General features: G+C 33.8%; 1 protein-coding gene across 2 annotated transcripts; it reads left to right on the top strand.

Annotated features, from left to right (window-relative positions):
* The first annotated feature begins 1,130 nt into the window (after positions 1 to 1,130).
* LOC130623574 (sodium-dependent neutral amino acid transporter B(0)AT3-like) lies at positions 1,131 to 18,476 on the top strand. 2 transcript variants are annotated; one of them, XM_057439071.1, is made up of 10 exons: positions 1,131 to 1,262; positions 12,472 to 12,654; positions 13,415 to 13,971; positions 14,132 to 14,242; positions 14,486 to 14,725; positions 15,573 to 15,771; positions 16,188 to 16,347; positions 16,807 to 16,972; positions 17,138 to 17,466; positions 17,662 to 18,476. In XM_057439071.1, the coding sequence occupies exons 1-10, from the start codon at positions 1,253 to 1,255 to the stop codon at positions 17,696 to 17,698; spliced, it is 1,992 nt and encodes a 663-aa protein (XP_057295054.1). In that variant the 5' UTR covers positions 1,131 to 1,252; the 3' UTR covers positions 17,699 to 18,476. The 2 variants fall into 2 exon arrangements, with proteins under 2 accessions (XP_057295054.1, XP_057295053.1); XM_057439070.1 differs by lacking the exon at positions 1,131 to 1,262 and adding an exon at positions 11,322 to 11,480.
* Positions 18,477 to 20,895: the final 2,419 nt, after the last annotated feature.

Below are 20,895 nucleotides of genomic sequence, written 5' to 3' on the forward strand. Positions count from 1 at the left end.
AACAATTTTTCTTAAATTTTGCGACATTTGTGGACTGTGATGCGGACTATTTCGTTGTTAGGGTGCGTTACTAGTGAAATTCACACGCTCTCTACCTAGCCTAAAGTTACGCAAAAGTAACGACTTTGTAGACTTCTGGACGTGCAGTAGTCCACCCTTTTGTTTGTGGTTGATTAAAATTATATGCACCGTAAAACCCAACCTCGTTTCCAGGGCTTTTTGTCTCCTCGGCGACGCGCTTATTATTAGGTTTGACGATAAAGTTCGTCTCGCCGTCCGGTATGCAAAAGGAGACAACAGCTCCTGGGATCAAGGTTGCGCAAAACCTCGAAAATAATACATACCATCCGCACCAAATATAAACCCTCTCTGCAAATCAGCCCTCTATTTCTTAATTATATTTTCACCCTCAAAAAACTTTCATTCTTAAAATTGACAGCAAAATTGACAACAATTGTCTGCTGTAATCTTTAATGTTATTTCCACTCCGTTGATTATTTAACGAGTTTCGCAGCTTTCGCAGTTTGAACTGGACGGTAGGCGTCCGTCTGATCTGTTATTTGGGTATTTAACTGATCCTGAAAGTAAAACACGCAGCATTATATTTGAGGTTAAAATAGCGACTGATGAAATTACAATGCCGCTATAACGCAAGAAAACTCCTCCCTCTTTCGTGATATTTGTTAAAAAAATAAACGTAACTAAACATTTTGTTTCAGCTTATTTTGTTTTCCCATGTGTCAGCAATTTTAACACCACAAACCGTGGTGCAATGCTCAAATCTGAAACAACAAATTGTTATTACCGTAACGAACATTTTGCATGTGAAAACATGCTTAGTCTTTCTTGATCGTTACCAGCCTTTTTTTTACCAGCTGTCGGAAATTTTATGCAAGAATAAATAAATAGCCATTTGAAAATTTGAAACAAAAAGACATCTTTCTGATTCATTTCAAAATTCCCCGGTTATAGAAATGCAATAAGATACGCACATTGTATTGAGACAAAAAGTAATTTCAAAGACGCACGTTTCCAGCTCTACACTGGAGGGTGTTCTATAATTAAAAAATTAAGATAATTAAGACAGTTGTAATGTTATTGCTTTGTTTTTAACAAAAACTATTATATTCGTTTAGCCGTTAACTGACTAACGCTACATAATTTTCTCCGCTCTCATGCTGAGGTTGTTGAAGCTCTTTTCGTCACAGTAGAAAGAACCAATTTTAAATAGCATATATTTGATAGATTTATTATGGATGAGGGTGAGTTTAAAGTATATATTTGTAACTTTTTTTATCATCTGCAATCACTCAGTTCTACTGTAACATACGTCTCAATAAACTCAGCTTAAATGTTCTTAAAAACAAGCGCAAAGGATTATGAAAACTAAATGAACGCATGAACTTTTGTACACGTTTGTTCATAAGAAAGCAAGGAAACGCCCAACTAGTAAAAGGTTCTTAAATTCTAAGGTCGTTTTGCTAGAAAAAGTTTAATTTTGACAAAATTTGATAAAAGGGATATATAATCAAAAAACATGATTTTGACAAAAAAAATTAAACTTCCTTTAACATATGTAAATAATGTATGCAATTCCCATGATTGATGTGTTTTATAAAAAAAAAATTAAAGGCAACTTGTCAGTTTCTTTTATAGTGGTTTCTTATATATAAAAAATCAACGTGCAATTCTCATCTACAATATTGTGATACATAAAACATCTTGTTCACGTTTCTATGCAACGTTGAATACAGAATGTGACTCTTCATAATTTAATTTGAGTCATCATTTTATATTTTATTTCTAATTATAATATCAAATTTGACAAAACATCTTCCGATTTACCGATAATCCAAAAAAATCCCTTGGTGATTGGGAAATTCCTTTATTCATTCAGATTTTTATTTTCAAATTATACCGAGTGATAACGGAAGAGACAAATAATATCGACTTTAATCACAGCGACAACAAAAAGTTTGTTATAAAATCTTTTTAGAAGGGAAAGTTTAGAATAAGATCGGAATACATAGAGCGAATACATCAACTGTTTCCCTTTAAAGGGTTTAATAACGGCTGTTAGTTTTGAATTTAGTGACTTACACGAAATTCGAGCTAATAACGGTGGAAAAGTTCGAAAGAACATCTTAATCACCATAAATATTTGGGCATCCTGAAAATGACAGAAAAGTTCCCTACATATATTGGATATCCATAATTTATTCGATATAAGCACATTACCTTGAATTTAACTTAAGTTTTTAAGTAAAATAAACTTCAAACTTTTTGAACTAGCCAGCTAGCTATATCCTTCGAAGCTATGGATAGAAACACAAGTTTAACGTACATAAAGCCAGTCGAAGCAACAACAATGACTTTAAAATTTTTTTAGAGGTATTAATTACCTTCTTAAAGCCAGTAACATAGCTTTTTTAACAAATACAGATCCTCCTTGTTGTCTCTGTTCTCTCATCAAAACAAACCTTTGATTTATTGATATTTAATATATTTAACAGACCGTATTTTACCGCCAAAAAAACACTGAAGAAAGTTTTTTTCTTTTTTTAGAAAATAAAAATAAAAAAGTAGCAAATTCACGATTCAAATTAATTATTCAAGACAAGTTGTTTAAACGTCTATGTATTCTAAAGTGTGTATAATTTCTTAAAACCTTGACCCTTTGATTGGTCCGTTTATTACACAACATGCTACCCTTTAGAAATTGAAACTCAACTCGTCATATTTCTTTTTTAAGTCTTCGAAATCGTAAAACTTTGTCATATTTCTTTATCATAACACTCATACTCCTTTTTTCTTTTTTCGTCGCTATCTGTCAATGTCACCCCGTCGACATCATTAAATGGTGAAGGGTCAAATTTTATCACCAAACGGCTCATCTTGCTCCTTGGATCCACCTAGGACAAAAAGCAATGCACATTCTTTAAGGTTACAAAGTTGGATATATTTATTTCATCTATCCGTTATTTTAAACATAAAAACAATATTTTTCAAGAAATGTCAGACTATGATGGGTTATAAATAATTTGAGAAAATAATAAAAATACTTTTTCTATCTAAACGACGCTTAAGAAGGTTATGGACAATATTTTGGTGTTATATTTTGATTCTATAAACGGTTTATAATATGTCTTAAGAATGGATAAGTACGGAAAATATTAAAAATATCATATATTACAAATTTAAATATAAATAAGGAAAAGAGGATTCAGAATTTAACTATAATGTTTAAATAAACCCCATTTCCAAAACACAGTTCACATATTAACACATTTAATTTAAGTATATTCGCAGCAGATATTTAGCCATCATTGTGCTTTTTTAGAAACATTCAGTAAAAATAAAAAGTGCTAACTCCTACAAAAGGAAAGATGTATTCTCAAAATTTTGGAAAGACGTGTTTTCAGACTGTTCTGACGAAACTGGCATTACAAATAATTTGTATTAATTATACTTTTGTAGAAGTATATTCTGATAAAACGAGCAATTAGGTAAACTATTTTTGGTGAAAAACATTTTTTTTTTAATTCTTTTGTCTTACTTATCAATATAATTCTTCCTATTAAAAAGCTAACTGCTAAGCCGTAACAATTGTGCTGCACTCATTTTTGTTGTTTAATTGATACTCGATCAAACCACAATGGCACATGCTACTTGGGCTGTGATCACAAATGAAACTGGATTTAAAACCTAGAGACTCCAAACAGTAATCAATGATCACAAATATTAAAATAATTTTTAAGTTTGCACAACGAACGTTTAAAGAGAATTTTTACTTAAATATGGCCATTTAAGTAACAATTTATTTTTGAGGAGATAATTTTGAAAATGTTAATGTTGAAGACTTCTGCTTAACACGCTTACTGATTTCGGAAAATAAATTTTTTGATTTATTCTAGGCACTTTTTTTTCGAAAATTTGTAGTTTCTAAACTGTAGTGTCTAAAAATTAATAAAGTTAATTGTAAAATAAAATTTGAGTTGTAGAAAAGTGAAAAACAGCTGGCGTGTTGTTGCTAACTCTCATCACGAAAGTACGCTTTGGGCTTTTTTTAAACATCAATTCTACAGCAATGTCCGTAAATAAATTTATACCATTCTTGTTTGTCCAAAATTTTAAACAAGAACTTATGTCAAAAAGCCTTTGAAGTAAGTTCTGAAAAAACCTAACCTAAAAATGGTTTTTATCTTGTTGAACAATACTTTTGCAAAAAATTCATTCGCATTCTAGACAACTAGTCGATAAGGCCTGTGGAAAAGAAATATGAATGAACATAAAAGTACTGATGGTAATTTGCTATTGCATCTTTACATACCACATACGTTTTACTTTTACGCCGAATCTCGTGTTTCTGCAGCTTCATAATTTGCTATACCTTTTTGGTAAGCGGATTTACATGTCAATCCATATTTACGTGTACATGATTTTAAAGCCAGAAAAATCCAGTTAGCTAAATGAACACTTATAATCCATCATCACAAACAGTATAGAGCGCCTTTTTGCACAGATTATGTTATGCCAAAAGTCTACTTCGTTCTTTTAGCACGTCGGTTTAAGGCGCACGCACCAAAGTGCTCAATATTGCGCCATATTTGAAAACGTGTTCATCGTTTTGAAAATCAAAATCATTTTGACTTTTTTTAGAGCGCTGTGAGTGTTGCGGTGTAAATTTACGTAAGTAAATAATTTCGACCAATGATCTTGTTTAGATCGCCGCTATTATGAATGTTTGCGCGCATTTCTGTTTTCAGTGGACATTGTGTCGCTTGGACGCACGACCGCAGAGCAGTGATAAGTAACAAGGCGAAAGAAGTCAATTTTACATATAGATACTAGATATTAAAGAAAAAATGTGGAGCATTTGGCAGTTGCAAGTAAAATTTGATTTATAATAAGAACTCCTCTTCCAAATCGTTTTTATCGAAGAAGGGCGTAGGCAAAGACGATTAACATCGATGCCGTATTCCTCCTTAAACCGATAAAAATAGGATCGACTGGCAAACATGGATCAGTATATTTAAATGCTGGAGTAATTGGACAAAATTTCGTAGCAGACATGCGCACTAAAAAGTTACTATCTTAATCGTAGTAAGATTTGGAAACACTCATAGTTTACCATATTTTTCTCTTAAGTTAGCGTCCTTTTAACGTATTATACGGCTATAATTTTTAGCACATTTGCACAATTATTAAACTCCAACAAGACTGGTGATGCCCGTTTTTGAAATGTGAGGAAAAAGTCATGTTAAATTAAATTTAAATTAAAATTTTTACTGGATTTAATAAATAGTCGTGCGAATTTTTTTACGTACATGACTATATTGCATAAATGTTGCGGAAAAGTGGGTAAAGTAATAGATGTTATGCGTGTTGGTTGTATTATAGTGATAAAGTTTTTGATAGGTAATAGAATCGTCACTTTCGTGTCAGTTTATGCTTCACAGTGTGGAGAAGATAGGTAGCAAAATTAGAAGCGTATAGAGATGTGCATGGAGGCTATTGGTATGGGAGCAGATATAAGAAAGGTGAGAGACTACTTCAGTTTGGAATGGCAACCGACATGAGGTGTTCAACAAAACATTTAGTATGAGACAGAGTAAGCTGGTTATGAGTCAGGTGGTTGTCTGACACTCATACGAAAAGGAGGTGAAGGTGAAGGATGTGAATGTTATATCAGCAGTGGGGAAGGGGGCTTTTGATATTATTTTGAAGAGTGTTAAAGAAGCTGAGGAAAATTATGATGATAGTGCTTTTGTCAAATAAACAGAAAATTCTGTCAAAAACTTCACACTTTTTCTGCCTGTATAAAACGCGATTACTTTAACTTGCGATCTTAAAGCCAGCGATATTTTTTTTTATTTCCAAGCAATGAATTTGGGGTTGGAGTCTGACTGATATGGTCAAAGGTTAAAGGTGGGAGGAAAATGCCTTACTTTTGTAACTTTTAACTCACTCCTTTAGATCTCAAGTTATTTTACTGACATGTCACCCATTACAAACTAAGATGGTAGATACCTTTCACCTAGTTAAAAACGTACGTCAGCAAATGCACCCTTTCCGGGTAAGCTCCATTTGAAAGAATGTCAAATTAATTCTATGGACAATAATTAATCAGATTTTAAGACTTGTTGTTTGTTCTCAAGCTTCTTTTCGCTTTTCTATAGGGCAAAAATAAAGATATTTTCATTTAAGTTTGTTATTAAAGTTGTTCTAACGTCAAAATAGCTATAAGCCTATGTGGTTTAACACCGAAGATAAAACGAGAATTAAAAAATATTTTTCATAAAAATAGCGTGAGAAGAGCGATATTAAAAACAACATTAGAGAATGGTTTTATTCATTGTGTAGTTAAGAAAAAGAAGTTTCTTTACTATTACCACCATGCAACATAAGTGAATTGCGGACGGCAATCAAAAGTATAGTCCCAAAACCCTGGGTTAGGCTTTTTGCCCCCCCCCCCCCTGCCAGAACGGGTTTAACACTTAAACCATCCAGAATTAATTCTCAAAACAGTGCATGAAAAGTTTTACAACTTAATATCCGTGTTTTCAAAACTTTTATATATTTTTATAGGTTTCACTGACCAAAAGAATAATTATTCTTACAGCTATCATTTTAAGTCACTGCGAAAAAATTCTATCAGAATTTAAAAGTTCTATTATTTCCTTGAACTTGTTTATAGACATGCAACGACCTGAAGTGTGACTCCACATAAGCAATTTGATAGTAAATACCACTCATGCTTGTAAATACCTCCTTCTTAAAGTTTTGGTTGCGTTTATATTATAATTGCACTTAGTGAGTTAATATTACCAACGAGAAAGACGTTTGTTGTTAGTGGCAAAGTCAAATTAACGGGCTTTTCTTCTATAGCTAAATAAGATTATCTTTAGCAGGATGTTGTGGCATAGATTTGTTCAGTACGATAAGTTATATATTTGTTTTTACCATTCGTAGGCCATAACCATAATTTGTATGGAAAACATGTGTAGCGCGTATGTTTACACAAATAAATGTGAAGTGTTGACACAATGTTATGTTTATAACGTGTAAATAAACAATTGGAAATGTAATAAAAAAGACACGTCTGCTAAGACTCTGTTTATTGGGATGGCGCATCCGAATGACAAGGGTAAGAGTTTCACATAGCGTTGTTATTCTGCCAACTATTTAATGTTTTGTTTTATTTAATGAAGAAATATATTGTGCGTTTAATAAACCTTTTACGGTCTGTGAATTGTCAAGGTATTTATTTCAAACACTTCAGATACTTGCACGAATACCTAAATTTAAGTTTATATAAGGGAGTCTTGAATAACTAACCTCTGCACCACTTGGGAAAATGTTGTACACTACTATATATAGGTAGGTATGTATATATATATACTATATGTACATTGACTTTTATTGACTTTTTAAGTGTCTTTATTGTTTGAAAACTCTTTTTCTTACATATAATATTTTCTTGTGTAGAGCTAGAGGCTTTGTTTTCCAGTTTGTGTGTGTGCCACAGCAGTGTCAAAATTTGGAAAATGTAAATTTTTGTTGGCAGAAATTAGAAAACACGCTTGTTTACACATCAAAAAAACATCGAGTATGGAAAGATCTTTTGAGGTTTTAAACTATTATCGAGTGCAGATTGATGCCTTTGCCTTCTTATTTAATTTTATTTAAAAAAATGGTGGTGCACAGAATATTTTATTATCATAGAAGAAAGTTCCCACGGATATGCTTTTTGCAAAATACTATCGTACGAGTGGAAAATCCACGGGTTCGACGGCCCTCAGATTTTCACCAAACATACAAATTTCTCACATCGGTATTTCGTGCATTTTGTCCACCTGTTAACATGAAGTTATTATATTACCTAGACGGGTGTTGAAAATGAGATGCGGGGAACCAGATCGCCAAATACGGAATATTATTATAGAGAAAAAAATTTATCCATATCGACAATTGACAACTGTTGAAGAACCGTGAACGTAATTGCGGATTTTATTGCAATAGAAAATTAGAAACATTGATGAACATAGAAGGAATTTGCAAAAATTTCAAACTTCACTGACTAGCCGTTCGGGTTTCTTCAAATTAATTTTCCAAAGGAAATCTCTGCAATGGAGTTATATGTTCAGAAGAAAATTTAAGAACTTACAGAGTTTGCCTTTTTTTAAATTGTTAAATATCAATGTATTCCGCATTTCATGAAACTAAACACGTGATTCTTATTTAATCACAATGTGAAAATCCGCAAGGTAAGTATAAAAAATATGCACATTCATTTAATGGATAACAAATATCTTCCTTATAATAGAACAAAGAGAACTTCAATCAAAAAAGAATTTTAGCATACCTTATCGGTAAACAAAAAGTCGGAAAAAAGTGACTAAATTTTGGCCGACTAAAATTTTGGCTGACTTTTTTATTATCGACGAAACTGTTTTACCGACTTTTTTATCAGACCTAAATTCTTTTTGACTAAATTTTTTTGCTAATTTTTTTCTTTTCTTGTTTTACCAAACAACGCTTTTCGCTGATTTTTTACGAACAAAAGTTTTTTGCTGACCACCTTTTTTACCGTTTTTTCTTCCTTGTTGCTAATTTTTATCAATTGGATGCAATTATTTGGTTCGCCCGTCCTTTTTATACCGCATTGCGTGGGTCTCGCTACCTGCGCAGCTAAGCTACCATTTTGCGTGACAGAAAGATGGACGGACGGACGGACGGACGGACGGACGGACGGACGGACGGACGGACGGACGGACGGACGGACGGACGGACGGACGGACGGACGGACGGACGGACGGACGGACGGACGGACGGACGGACGGACGGACGGACGGACGGACGGACGGACGGACGGACGGACGGACGGACGGACGGACGGACGGACGGACGGACGGACGGACGTATACGGGTATTATAATGTAGATATAACGATTTTTATTGTTGTTGTTTTAAAAAAACCGTTCAATACCTAAACTCTATTGATCATTTTTGCCTGGAAATTAATCGGTAAAAAAATAATTTTGCCGACTTTTTATTTTTGGCCGACTGTTTTTTTGCCGATTTTTTTTTACTGATGAGGTACATTTAATATACAACAATCATTGACTGGAAAGTCAAGAGTTGCTAATTTCACGATCTAATGATATTGACAATATTTTTTTTAGAAGAGATAGAAAAAACAGCGACAAATTATCAACAGTGTTATATTTCAAAATAATTTGCTGTTAACGATGTATAGCAAATTTCACGTAACAATGAAATTAGTACCGAAACTAGGAAGCTTAATTTTTCATTATCCTTTCCACATGTTTTTAATGCCAATAACCGAGCTATTTACTTTAAGTAGGTGATAAATTCGATATTAGCTATTAGTATGTATTGATTGATAAGCAACAACTTGATTAAATTTTATCTCATCTATTAAGCGCCCTTCTCTTAATAATATTACCTTCCCTGCGAAAAGAAATGCGAAACCAACAACAACCTAGAGTAATTTCATGTAATCTTTTTTTGACACATTTTCTATCATCCATTATTTAATAAGTCGTTTAAATAATAGTGTTGGGTTAAAAGGTGGTGTTGGGTTAAAATGGTTGTGCTCAGTTTAAATGGTGGTATTCGGTTAAAATGGTAGTGTTCTGGTAAAAGGTAGTGTTCTGGTTTGAATAATGGTGTTTCGTTTAAGAGGTGGTGTTGGGTAAAAATGGTTGTGCTCAGTTTAAATGGTGGTATTCGGTTAAAATGGTAGTGTTCTGGTTAATGGTAGTGTTCTGATTTGAATAATGGTGTTTGGTTTAAGAGGTGGTGTTGGGTTAAAATGGTTGTGCTCGGTTTAAATGGTGGTATTCGGTTAAAATGGTAGTGTTCGGAAGGTAGTGTTCGATTTGAATGGAGGTGCTCGGGCTTAAACGGTTTATGGGCTTTGATAGTGATTTCATTTTAATCGTCTCTAAAGAATGTTTGATATACTTATGCAGACAATACCAAAAATGTTTTTAATAAACACGTTTAATTAACAATTACAAAAAGTCAAGTAGAAAGCAGTAGGTGGGACGGATTAGCAGCAGCATGATTTTTTATTTTTAATTAAATTGAAAGTTGAGTCTTATTGACTTAATTCGTATGAATTTTTTTTATGTTTTTCTTTTAATTTATACATTACACATTTTCGTTCCCAGAGCTCATTGAGATAAGACTCTCGGTTGGTTTATCTCAAGGAGTTGTTGGGGAACAAAAATGTATTTAACAATGACTTTTCATTGACATTTTTTATTCAAAAATAAGATTATTTGAAAAGAATATTAAATGCGAAGTAATATAAGTGAAAATTAAGCTCAAAATAAATAGGTTCGAGGTAAAATGTTGTGAGTTAATGTTATTAATGAATTTAATAGTATTTGTATCACTGTTTGGCAAATTATAACCTTACCTCCACCATCTTGTGTTTTGGGTTTAAAGACGATGCCTTTTCTAAAATATTAACTTGGGTTGCAGTGTTGCGTTAAAATGATCTCACTATTGGAGACAGAGTGAATGATTAGAAGTACGGAATGCAATTCACGTCATCGCCAATTAAGGCCTTGAAAGTCGAGAAATATGGTAATGCGAACGTCAGCAATAGTCAGCACAATTTAGGAGTTGGGATGTAGCCATAAATACCTAAATCGTCTAAAATTAGCTACTTCCGGAAATAACTTCAAGATTTACAACATTGTCTACACTTAAGTGACCGAGATTGTAGTGGTGAGCATATACGGAAAACTTGAAGAAGCAAAATCAAACCTTTCCCTATAGGCCTGTTCCGGCTGTGACCATGCATTGCTTTTTTTTCTCCAAAGCTGAAAGATCGAACTTGTTCCAATTCCAAATGCTTTTTTGCCATACCTAAAGGCAAATTCCCTATCCGTCCGGTATCTGAAAATAAGCGAGAAGTCCTGGAAACTAGGTTAGTGAGAGTTGAGATTAACTTTTTAATAAACAAACTGTTTAATGATGTTGTTGTTTTGAGATTCATGTCATGGCATTCCAATTAGCTTAGGAGCTCAATCAAACTGATTACAAAACGCCCTATAACGCCCCTAGATAAAAGAATTACCTAGACTCGCGCCTAGTAAGTAGATAGCAGTAGCCTGGTTATTAATGAGGTTAAGAATGTCGGTTAGCTTAAAACGTGATTAGAGTTCTTGCGTCAATGTAAATAGCCATAAAAGCATGTTTATACCTTTTAATGGAAAACCTTTTTAAAAGCAAATAAGATATGAGCTTGACAACGAAGGCGTTGGTAAATTTTAATTAATTTTGCTGTTTTGACTACTTTGTTGGCATAAAAAAGGTAGTTGCTGCTAAATCGGATTGAGTGTTGGACGAGATAAAACTTGGTGAGAATATGTCTGGGAAAGAAAATTTTATCGCAGTGAATGGAGTGAAGGTTGAAGAAGGAACTGATGAAGTGAAGCAAGGTAGAAGTTACAGATATAATCCATATAATCCTTTTTTTCCTCTTTTTTATTCGACAGCTAATATTAGTAGTCTTTTATTGCTCCAGATATTTTCTGTTTTTGTTTCTTTCTTCAATTTCTTTGCTCCTTATTAATATTCGTCTCAATTTTCCTTCTTTTTACTTGCTTGTTTTTTTTTTATGTAATTTTTTCGTTATTCTTGTACTTATACATACATAACTTTTACTCGCTAAAATTTCAATAACAAGTGCATGTTAGCCAAAACTCTACGCTCATACGCTTGTAGAAAAAACACAAATACGAAAGTATTTATAAAAAACGTTCAACGTGTAACACAGCAAAAAATTAGCAGCTCAAAATACGTAGAGAAGCTTAAACGTGTCTTACAGACATAAGTTGCAACGTCAAAAATGAATTTTACAAAGTGAAGCCTAGGTCATATGTGAAGGTAAGAAGATTATGCAAGTTAATAGTGGTCTGTAAAATATCTCCGAAAAAGCGATACAGCAATAAAAATCTAGTCGGTATTTATCCAGATGCTTGATCGTCATGGTTACTCAATATTTGATAAAATGATCAAGTTGTGTATCAAAAGAGCGATGCATCACAACGGAAAAAATCTGATAAGTACGGATCAGGTCTTGCTAATAATATCTGAAAGATATACATCAGAATTTTAAAAACAAATTTGTGATTGTTATGTAGGATAATAGCTAATTACAAAAGTTGTGTTCGTGAATGTGCTCTTTATGAAGCGCCATCTTACCATTTTTTGTGGAATTATTAAGAAAGACTTAGTACTGGATTATTCACCATTTTAGTTCAAACAATGTTTGTATCAACTTCTTAACAATAAATTTTTGTGAATCGTTTGTCACAAAAACTCTGCTCTACAGACAATAATATATTAATTTTTTTTAAAAAAATAGGGGGGTTATTCCTATAACTTAAGACAAACAACAAGCCAATTAAATCTATGCATTTATTTTAGACAAACTGATTGAAAAAAATGGAGCTTTCGACGCAGACAAACATCTGGATGAAGAACTTGATCAGAAGGAAGGAAGAGAAGCATGGGGAAGTAAAGCAGAATTTCTACTCGCATCAGTGGGTTTAGCTGTTGGCGTGGGTAATGTATGGAGATTTCCATACTTGTGCCAAAAGAATGGTGGAGGTTTGTTTGTTCTTTCGAATCGTCTTAAATTACTGTTTTTCATTTTTTCAGTACACAGTACGCAGATATGCTCTAAAAAATCAAATTGGACAAATGTTTCTCTCCTGAGCCTAGAATATTGGATTTTTAGTCTTCTGTTTCCACTACTGGTTTACTATTGTTTTATTGAGGTGCTAAAATGACTATATTTATTATTATCAAATTATCTTAGGTTGTCTATGTAAATTTCAAAACAGTTTCGATATAATACTTAGCACATTTGTGTTACAATGTTATTTAGGCCAAAACGTAGGGTGCCTATGTTGCTAGAACTATAAATTTTGCTATGAAAGGGGTGCGAAACAGACAAAAACTACAAATTATCATGAAAAACCTTTACGCTCACATGACGCAAAATAATATGTGAGGGCGGAATAAAGAAGTAAACACTACATAATAAAGTACTGTATACAATTCCGAATTTCTTTCCATAAATCAACTTTATATAGATGGAAACTCAATTACTGAAAATTTCACGTGAAATAAGTCACGCAATCAAAAGTTACAAGTAAAAAAACGGAAGCTCCACCCAACCTAAGTAGTAAAGTAAAACTATTTATTATGAAGTTATGGAAATTTGTTTGTGGTCAAATTCCCCTCTTTCCAGCACCCCAAATAGCTTTACATTTCATCTCCTGGAAACTAAAAACAACTTTGACTTTGGCATAGATTGAGTGTCTAAAAATTCAAAACAACTGACAAAACTAAATCTCCTATTTAGGTGCATTTTTGATTCCGTACTTTTTGATGATGATTCTGCAAGGATTTCCTTTATTCATCATGGAGTTTGCTATGGGTCAAAGAATGAAACAAAGTGCAGTCAGATGTTGGACCAATGTCCATCCTGTCTTTTTTGGTGTTGGCATATCATGTATGCTCGTTTCGTTTGCCATGTGTTCTTACTACATTGTTGTCATCACGTGGTGCTTGTACTATTTCTTCGTTTCCTTCACAAAAGAACTTCCTTGGCAACAGAAATTTTGCGATAAATACGACGCTTACATGATCGTTAAAAATAATTTAACACTCTGGCAGCAACAAAACCAAAGCCTAGTATGGGTTTTTAACGCAACACAAAAAGCTCAAGCCATGGTTGATAATTTTACGGATTGTTGCGTATTAGATCCGCCGCAGTATTACTGGTACCATTCTGCACTCCAAGTTTCGCCTACAATATCCGATGGTAGTAGTGTCAATTGGAAAATCTTTGGTTGCTTAGCAGCCGGATGGTTTGTCGTTTACATTTGTGTCCTGAAAGGTGTCAAATCTAGTGGAAAGGTTTGTAAAAACTGTTTCTGTCACCGGTTTCAGTTACCTTAAAAATCACATTGTTCTTGAGATTTTTGTTTAAAAAGCATTTTCGGTTTTTCGAAAATAGATTTTTCTTCCATCTAACTTCCTTCTCTCAAATCTTTCTATTATTCTGTCTATATTTTAGGCTGCATATTTTACCGCAACGTTTCCGTATGTGTTGCTTTTTATTCTATTTATTCGTGGAGTTACACTAGATGGAGCTGGTGATGGAATCAAAGCTTTTTTCACCCCTGATGTAAGTAGTTTTTACTTTTGGTAATGTAACATAGTTACAGTCGGAGGGGAGAAAGAGCCAGCCATTAGGGTAGAATCCCTAATGGCTGGCTCTTCCCATTATGACTTCCTGTTACTTAATAAGTTACTTAAGTTGTGTACATTCTGATGAGTATTTTCATGATTTATCAAATAACTTTCTAGATGTGTGTCATTGTCTTAGAGAACAAATAAATTGCAACACATTTTCGCGTTTTATGTTTAGATAGACGGTATTCTAAAATTTGAAGCATGGATGGATGCAGCTACGCAGATTTTTTACAGTTTAAGTATTGGCTTCGGTGCATTGATAGCATTCTCAAGCTACATGCCAAGAAAGAACAACTGTGTTAATGATGCGATAACGGTGGTGTTGGTGAACTGTGGAACATCTCTCTTTGCAGGCATTGTAACTTTTTCGTTTCTTGGTTATCGACACAAAAGAACCGGCATTCCTGTCACAAAGGTAAATTTTTTGTTTTTTTTTCGTTTATGGTGTTGCAGTAACTTTTTAAAAAGCGACATTTGATGTTACAATAAGTTTTAAGAAAGCGAGAGATAATGTTGCGAATCTATCGGTAATTTGTTTGAGAAACTCCAAAACCAATGGGTCTCGTAATTAATGTCTTGGATTGTAAACATCCATAGACATCACAGCCTGATTGCATGGTGCCCACCTCCACCTAAAGGACAAGCCATTATGACCATCGCGGTTAAAGCTCTAGCGTGAAAAGGTCCCACCAAATCTGCAATGTTTGCTGACCACAAAACCATTCAACAATCGATTTGTAATCCGGTTTGTAATCCTTGCTCCTATTTATAATCTCTCTGCACTGATGTGTAATTCCGCTGCATTGATTTGTAATTCTCTTTGAATTTTTTGTCCGGAAATCCTTTGTCCACATCCTTCTTCGAATACATTTTTTACTGATTTTTGACAATACACTTACTTCATAACACAAACTTAAACTCAATAAAGTAACAGAAATGCTTCGGCTGAGGCGAGATGTGCTTATTTTCAAACACTTTTTCAGCCTCAAATGTTCTTATTTCCGTTCTTTTAAACTGTAAATTAGATAAAAATATAGGGCTTCTAAATGACTGAAGAAAGGATTACAAATCAGAACGGTGATTACAAATCAGGATGGGGTTGCAAATCGAGACAGGGTTACGAGTAGGCACAGAGTAGAGCAGTCAAATTTCCATATCGTTAAAATTTGAATTTCAGAAATCGGGTGTAATAGTGAGATAAGGATGACCTTTATGATCATATTCATGAAAAATATTGAGCATAAATATAACTTTTCTCATAGGTTGGTACAGGACCTGGTTTAGCATTTATGACTTACTGTGAAGCGTTTCTGTTGATGGATGTGTCTCCATTGTGGGCTGTTTTGTTTTTCATGATGTTGGTGCTGCTTGGAATAGATTCCGAGTTCGGTACATTAGAAGGAGCAGTTGCTCCTCTTTATGATTTGAAATGGGTGACAATGGCGAAACCAAAATTCATGGGTAAATGATTTAACATCTTTTTTTTAAGTGTCTATCTAAAATATTGTTTTCTTGATACTACTTGCAGAAGGGAACAGCAAGAGTGCATTGTTAAATGGTGCTGATCACTTCTGATCAGTAGTCATTTTTTTACAGCATCTGCTTACCATAAAGAGTAATATTAAAGGCGTATTGTTTTTTTTGCTGGGAAAAGGAATTAATCTAACGGTACTTATTTGTAACAGAGCACAAAATAAACATATCGCTTTATCATTTTACTGCTTGAAACTGTTTCGAAATAATTTCGAATTAATTGATTATTTGTGATATCTTAGCGAATACTTCTCTCAGTAACATTTATCGGCAAAATTTGGGGCTTTTTTAAGTATTGTTTCTTAAATTCAACTGTTTTCTTAACTTCTTTTTTTGCATTCTAGCCATCATTGCAGTGTCATTCGTTATCTTGGAGATAGTGTTTTGTTTGGGCAATGGTTATTATTTATTCCAAGTGTTTGATGATTACTCAGTTCCAGTTCCTTTGCTAATTATAGCATTGTTTCAAGTTCTGGCGTTAGGCTGGGTGTATGGCTTGGATAGGTAAGGAATACGACAAATCTTATAAGCTCAATACGACAAATCGAATTCTTACTTAACCATAAGTGCTTCTCTGCTCTCTTGCAATTTAACATCCTGCTTAAAAACGATTGACCATTTTTGACTATTTTCTATATTCGCAAACAATTTTAACGACTCAAAAAGGATGGCTTAATTGTGAACTTAAAAATTGATAAAACACCTGCGTGTAGAACATTTAGGGAAAAATGTTCGTATAATGAGTTCCTGAAAATGTGATTTTATTGCATTTTTTGAATTTTATTTTACTGAAATGCAGTTAAACACTTTTGCAAAAATTGTATTAAGAGATTTTGACGACAGCGTATTAATTTTTTTTCTCGGTTTCTTCTACACAAGTCTTTTTATAAATATTAGCTGCGTTGGAATATTCCACACCTACGATGCTCAAAGAGATCAGGAGTCTTTATTTTTATGTTTCAGACTGGCAAATGATATTGAATATATGACAGGAAAAAGACCTAATATATTCCTAATGGTTTGCTGGAAATACGTTTCACCTGGTGTACTTATAATCGTGTTTATTGGATACATTGTTACTATGATCTCCAACACACCTACATACAAGGCTTACGTTGGTTGCGTACAGGTAATAACTATGTTTTGTCAAATTTTGTTGCGAAAGAGAATCTGCGCTATAATCAGCTGAGAAGATTCCGACTGTGCCATTGGAGACTGGCTTTTCTATTTTCGATAATTTGATTTCAAAATAGCCCCATATCTTTTTATTTTTCCCCTCTTATTTATTGTTTAGGATCCTTTCGACTTGTCCATCAGTGAAGGTACAGAAGTATGGTGGAAGAAGTTTGTCTATCCTTGGTGGTCACAACTGCTAGCCGCTGTTTTAGTGTTAATGTCTGTATTGCCAATTCCAATATACATGTTCAAAAATTGGCCAAAAGGTGGTTTTACTGCAATCAAAGAGCACTTACAAAACAAAGCAAGTTATTACCCAGATCCAAGCTGGATTGAACCAGAGAGACGAATCCCTCCTGCTGAGATGGAGAAGCAAATCCGGGCGGCAGATAAGGCTGCATTGAAACAGTTGTATATCGACCGTGGAGATAAAAGATTTTTTGATGTGTAAGCACGCGACGTTTGAATTAGACTCTAAAACCTATTTCTGAAGAATTGAACTTAGACACTTCTTTGTAAACTATTTAGAAATTATGGAGCAGCGTATTTTTTTTGCTTATATCTTTCATAATCATCACGTTTATTACGTTAATGTAATACTTTGAATTCTCTCACTTTTAACTGAAATATTTTGTCTTATAGGAAAAACGTTGAATCAAAGCACGATTTTTGGGTTTAAGATAATATCTTCTAAATGTTTTTGCACTATGTAGACTGCACACTGTAAATAATTGGTAGCATCCCATCCACATATCCACACACAACTCACATCGAACCTTCTAATCAACCAGTGGAGTATAAACTGGCATTTTTGCAGCCAGTTTTTTAAAACCTATAAGATGTCGACCATTCAGGCGTTGTGCTTCTGAGTACATCCCATTTCCATGTTTTTAGCTAATAAGATTAGTGGAGTACTTTTAACTTTAATGTTAATTATTTGCGTCCCATGCATTTTTTTTTTATTCTATCCATTTGTAGTACGACAGAGCAACAGAGTCAACGCATGTTTACGAGTTAGACTAATAGAAGTTGTGTCAATCTATGTTCTTTTTTTAGAACATAGATTTACTAAAACAAGTGCACTAAAATGTTTTTAATATTTTTTAAAAAATATGTTGTAAATATTTACAAGCGTATTTATAAACCGGCACAGTTTGAGAACTAACTTTTCCAGTTAAAACAATTTGCAGTTAAATTATTGGCGCCAGATGAACGGAAACATTCGCTTTCGCTTATAAGCTAATTTTTACGTACATTTTTTGGTAAAACTAGCCTCGGTTCCCATCAGTGCGTGATATGAATCAATTTTAACAAGGGTGAGCTGTGTTTAAAAGTAGAAATATTTAATAGGCGTGTTATTTAACGCTGCGTGTTTATAGGTTAACGTACTTTTTAATAATGATGTACTCACTATGGCAACGCCAACAATAACAAATATATTTTCCCTTATTTCGTTCCCTCTTGCAGTACAGAATAATTGCGTATTGTGTCAGATACTTAACTATTAATGGCTTATATACCGTTTAGTCGCGTGCTACAGGAAAATAGCGACATAGGATATGGCGTCTTGGGCCGAACACAGTGAGGTCTACTCAAGCAACCCAGGTTGTTATTTTCTCAAGTTGTTTCGACAGGTACTGAATGGCGTCATGCGGTTTTTTCACTAAAATTTAGGTTGGAAGTAATACTATTTCTTATTTTACCCGTTAAAATTATTAGCTTGTTCTTTAAGCTTGGTTCTCACCTGGCACTAAGGAGCACTAAAGAGCATTAACGAGCGATATGTCGTGTTTTTTTCATAAGTGAGAATCAGTTTCAACGCTCCTTAGTGCCCATTGTCGCTCCTTAGTGCTGTTTATCGAGCACTAACGAGCACTAAGGCTTAGTGCTGTTATCAAAAACTTTTGATAACAGCACAAGATTCTAATGTTCGTTTTATTGTTTTCTTCTGAGATCAAAGGTGCCGACATTCGTGCAGAAGTATTTTGTACAGAACATGATTTCCAAATAATGAAATAGAGTGTGAATTGTGAATATATTCTGTGTGTGTTTCTGTGTGTGTTTCAAGACAGAGGAGAATGTCGTTGGAGAAATCGAAACGTAACCAATCTTCATGCATAGCAGAGGTGAACGGCTAGCAGAATGTGTTAGAAATTTTCCTGCGCTTTATTCCCCATTTTCATTTTGTAGCCTGAATATTGGACGTATCAAAAATCTTTTTTCCTTCAAATTGTGTTTCAGTTTTTGTAAACGTAGCAAAAGCAGCAGCCCAAAAAATCTCTTCCTTTACGTTCTTCCATGTTAAAAAGATTTCTTACATTAAGATTTTCCTCTTATAGTGTGAATCACTTTAAAACAGACGCTCATTTTCCAGTGCTCTTTAGTGCTCAATTTCTATCGCTCTTTAGTGCTCTTTAGTGCTCCTTAGTGCCAGGTGAGAACCAAGCCAAACTGTTTCTTATTTTACCCGTTAAAGTTATTAGCTTGTTATTTAATCTCTATTGCCTAAATTCTTAATAATTAAAATTATTCCCGTGTCGTTGACTGTAGAAAGTTTAAAATTTATTAAAATTTAAAAATTGCGCTCCCAGTAAATCATTAATAATTTTCATTTCCTTCATCATTGCATAATGGTACGTCTCGGCCTATAGTGAGCAAGTTGTTCTATCATTTTGACGGCTTATTTAATCAATTCATTGTTGGGAAAGAAAAAATGTGCAATAAGGTTTAACAATTCGATTGTGCAAATACTGAATTAACATCAGTTTATTTGTTGGTAAGTTGTCCTTGACATCTTATTTTGGATTGTTTTTGAAATCGTATTTTGGCTTGGTTAGTTGTTTTTAAAATTCTATTTTGGTTTGGTTTATAAAAACCTCATTTGAAGGTCCAAATTTGCATTACACCAAGGAACTATCTCTACACAGCTCATATAACGGCTTTTTCGTTCTCCTGGTTATGTGTTTTGGAATAAAGTTAACCGTGGTCGGTTTGAAATCACACATACAGAACAAAGTCAACTTATTTACAGACTAAACGACTTGTATACCTATAGCAATTAATGTAATTAATTAAAAGTAATTAATTTTGCTAAAAATAATACATTACTTAATAACCGTTATATGGCTTTAATCTCTGAGCAAATATTTAAATTCTCAGTTTTTCTCAGTATCATTGTCTGCAGGCATAAATTATACTATATCAATAAATTTCAATATGATTCCAGTTTACCTATGTAAAAAATAACAAAAGAACATGGCTGAATTTTCATCTTCCTCGTCCAATCCTCACACCACCGAGTATCTTGACTCAGTGCCATATCACGTGTCGTTTGGTGCAGTGTGTATGGCTGCTTTGGCGCACAGAGTTCTGCACTTTGCAGGCAGTAAGAAAAAACACCGAGAAGGTGATAGTGAGCATTAACACATGCCATTTTACCTGATAACACTGCAAAGATGCTATTCCGCCAGGATATATTCACTAGAGGTGCATGGTATAAATGTTATTTTCCCAAGAGCTCTAGCGAAGCTATGTATGCAGGAGCCTATAGATACGTGTTGAAAGAGGATAACAATGCTTTGCGCAGCACGTATCTAAAGCGCACCCAAGTTCACAAATGATTTGTAAAAATAATGAGGCTGTGAATGCAAATGCAGTTTATCAAAAAAAGCGGCTGTCAATTCCAACGGTGAAAACACTGGTGTGCTAATTTTATTTATGGCACATTATTCACGGCACTTTCGTCCCTTGGCACTTTGAATCTAAGGGTTCTGAACACACATACTCGATTATTTCGTTTATCGATTTTTTAAAATCATCGGTTAAGACAGATTTTTGCTCTGCTAGCAGCACAAGATGCCAGCTACTGTTTATATC

Source organism: Hydractinia symbiolongicarpus, chromosome 13 (assembly GCF_029227915.1).
Source record: "Hydractinia symbiolongicarpus strain clone_291-10 chromosome 13, HSymV2.1, whole genome shotgun sequence".
Classification (NCBI taxonomy): domain Eukaryota; kingdom Metazoa; phylum Cnidaria; class Hydrozoa; order Anthoathecata; family Hydractiniidae; genus Hydractinia; species Hydractinia symbiolongicarpus.

Coding starts and splice junctions, on each gene's coding strand:
- LOC130623574 (XM_057439070.1), top strand. CDS start 11,408: ATGTCTGGGAAAGAAAATTTTATCGCAGTGAATGGAGTGAAGGTTGAA. Junction 13,972..14,131: donor GTGTCAAATCTAGTGGAAAG/GTTTGTAAAAAC, acceptor TCTATATTTTAG/GCTGCATATTTTACCGCAAC. Junction 16,973..17,137: donor CTTACGTTGGTTGCGTACAG/GTAATAACTATG, acceptor TTTATTGTTTAG/GATCCTTTCGACTTGTCCAT.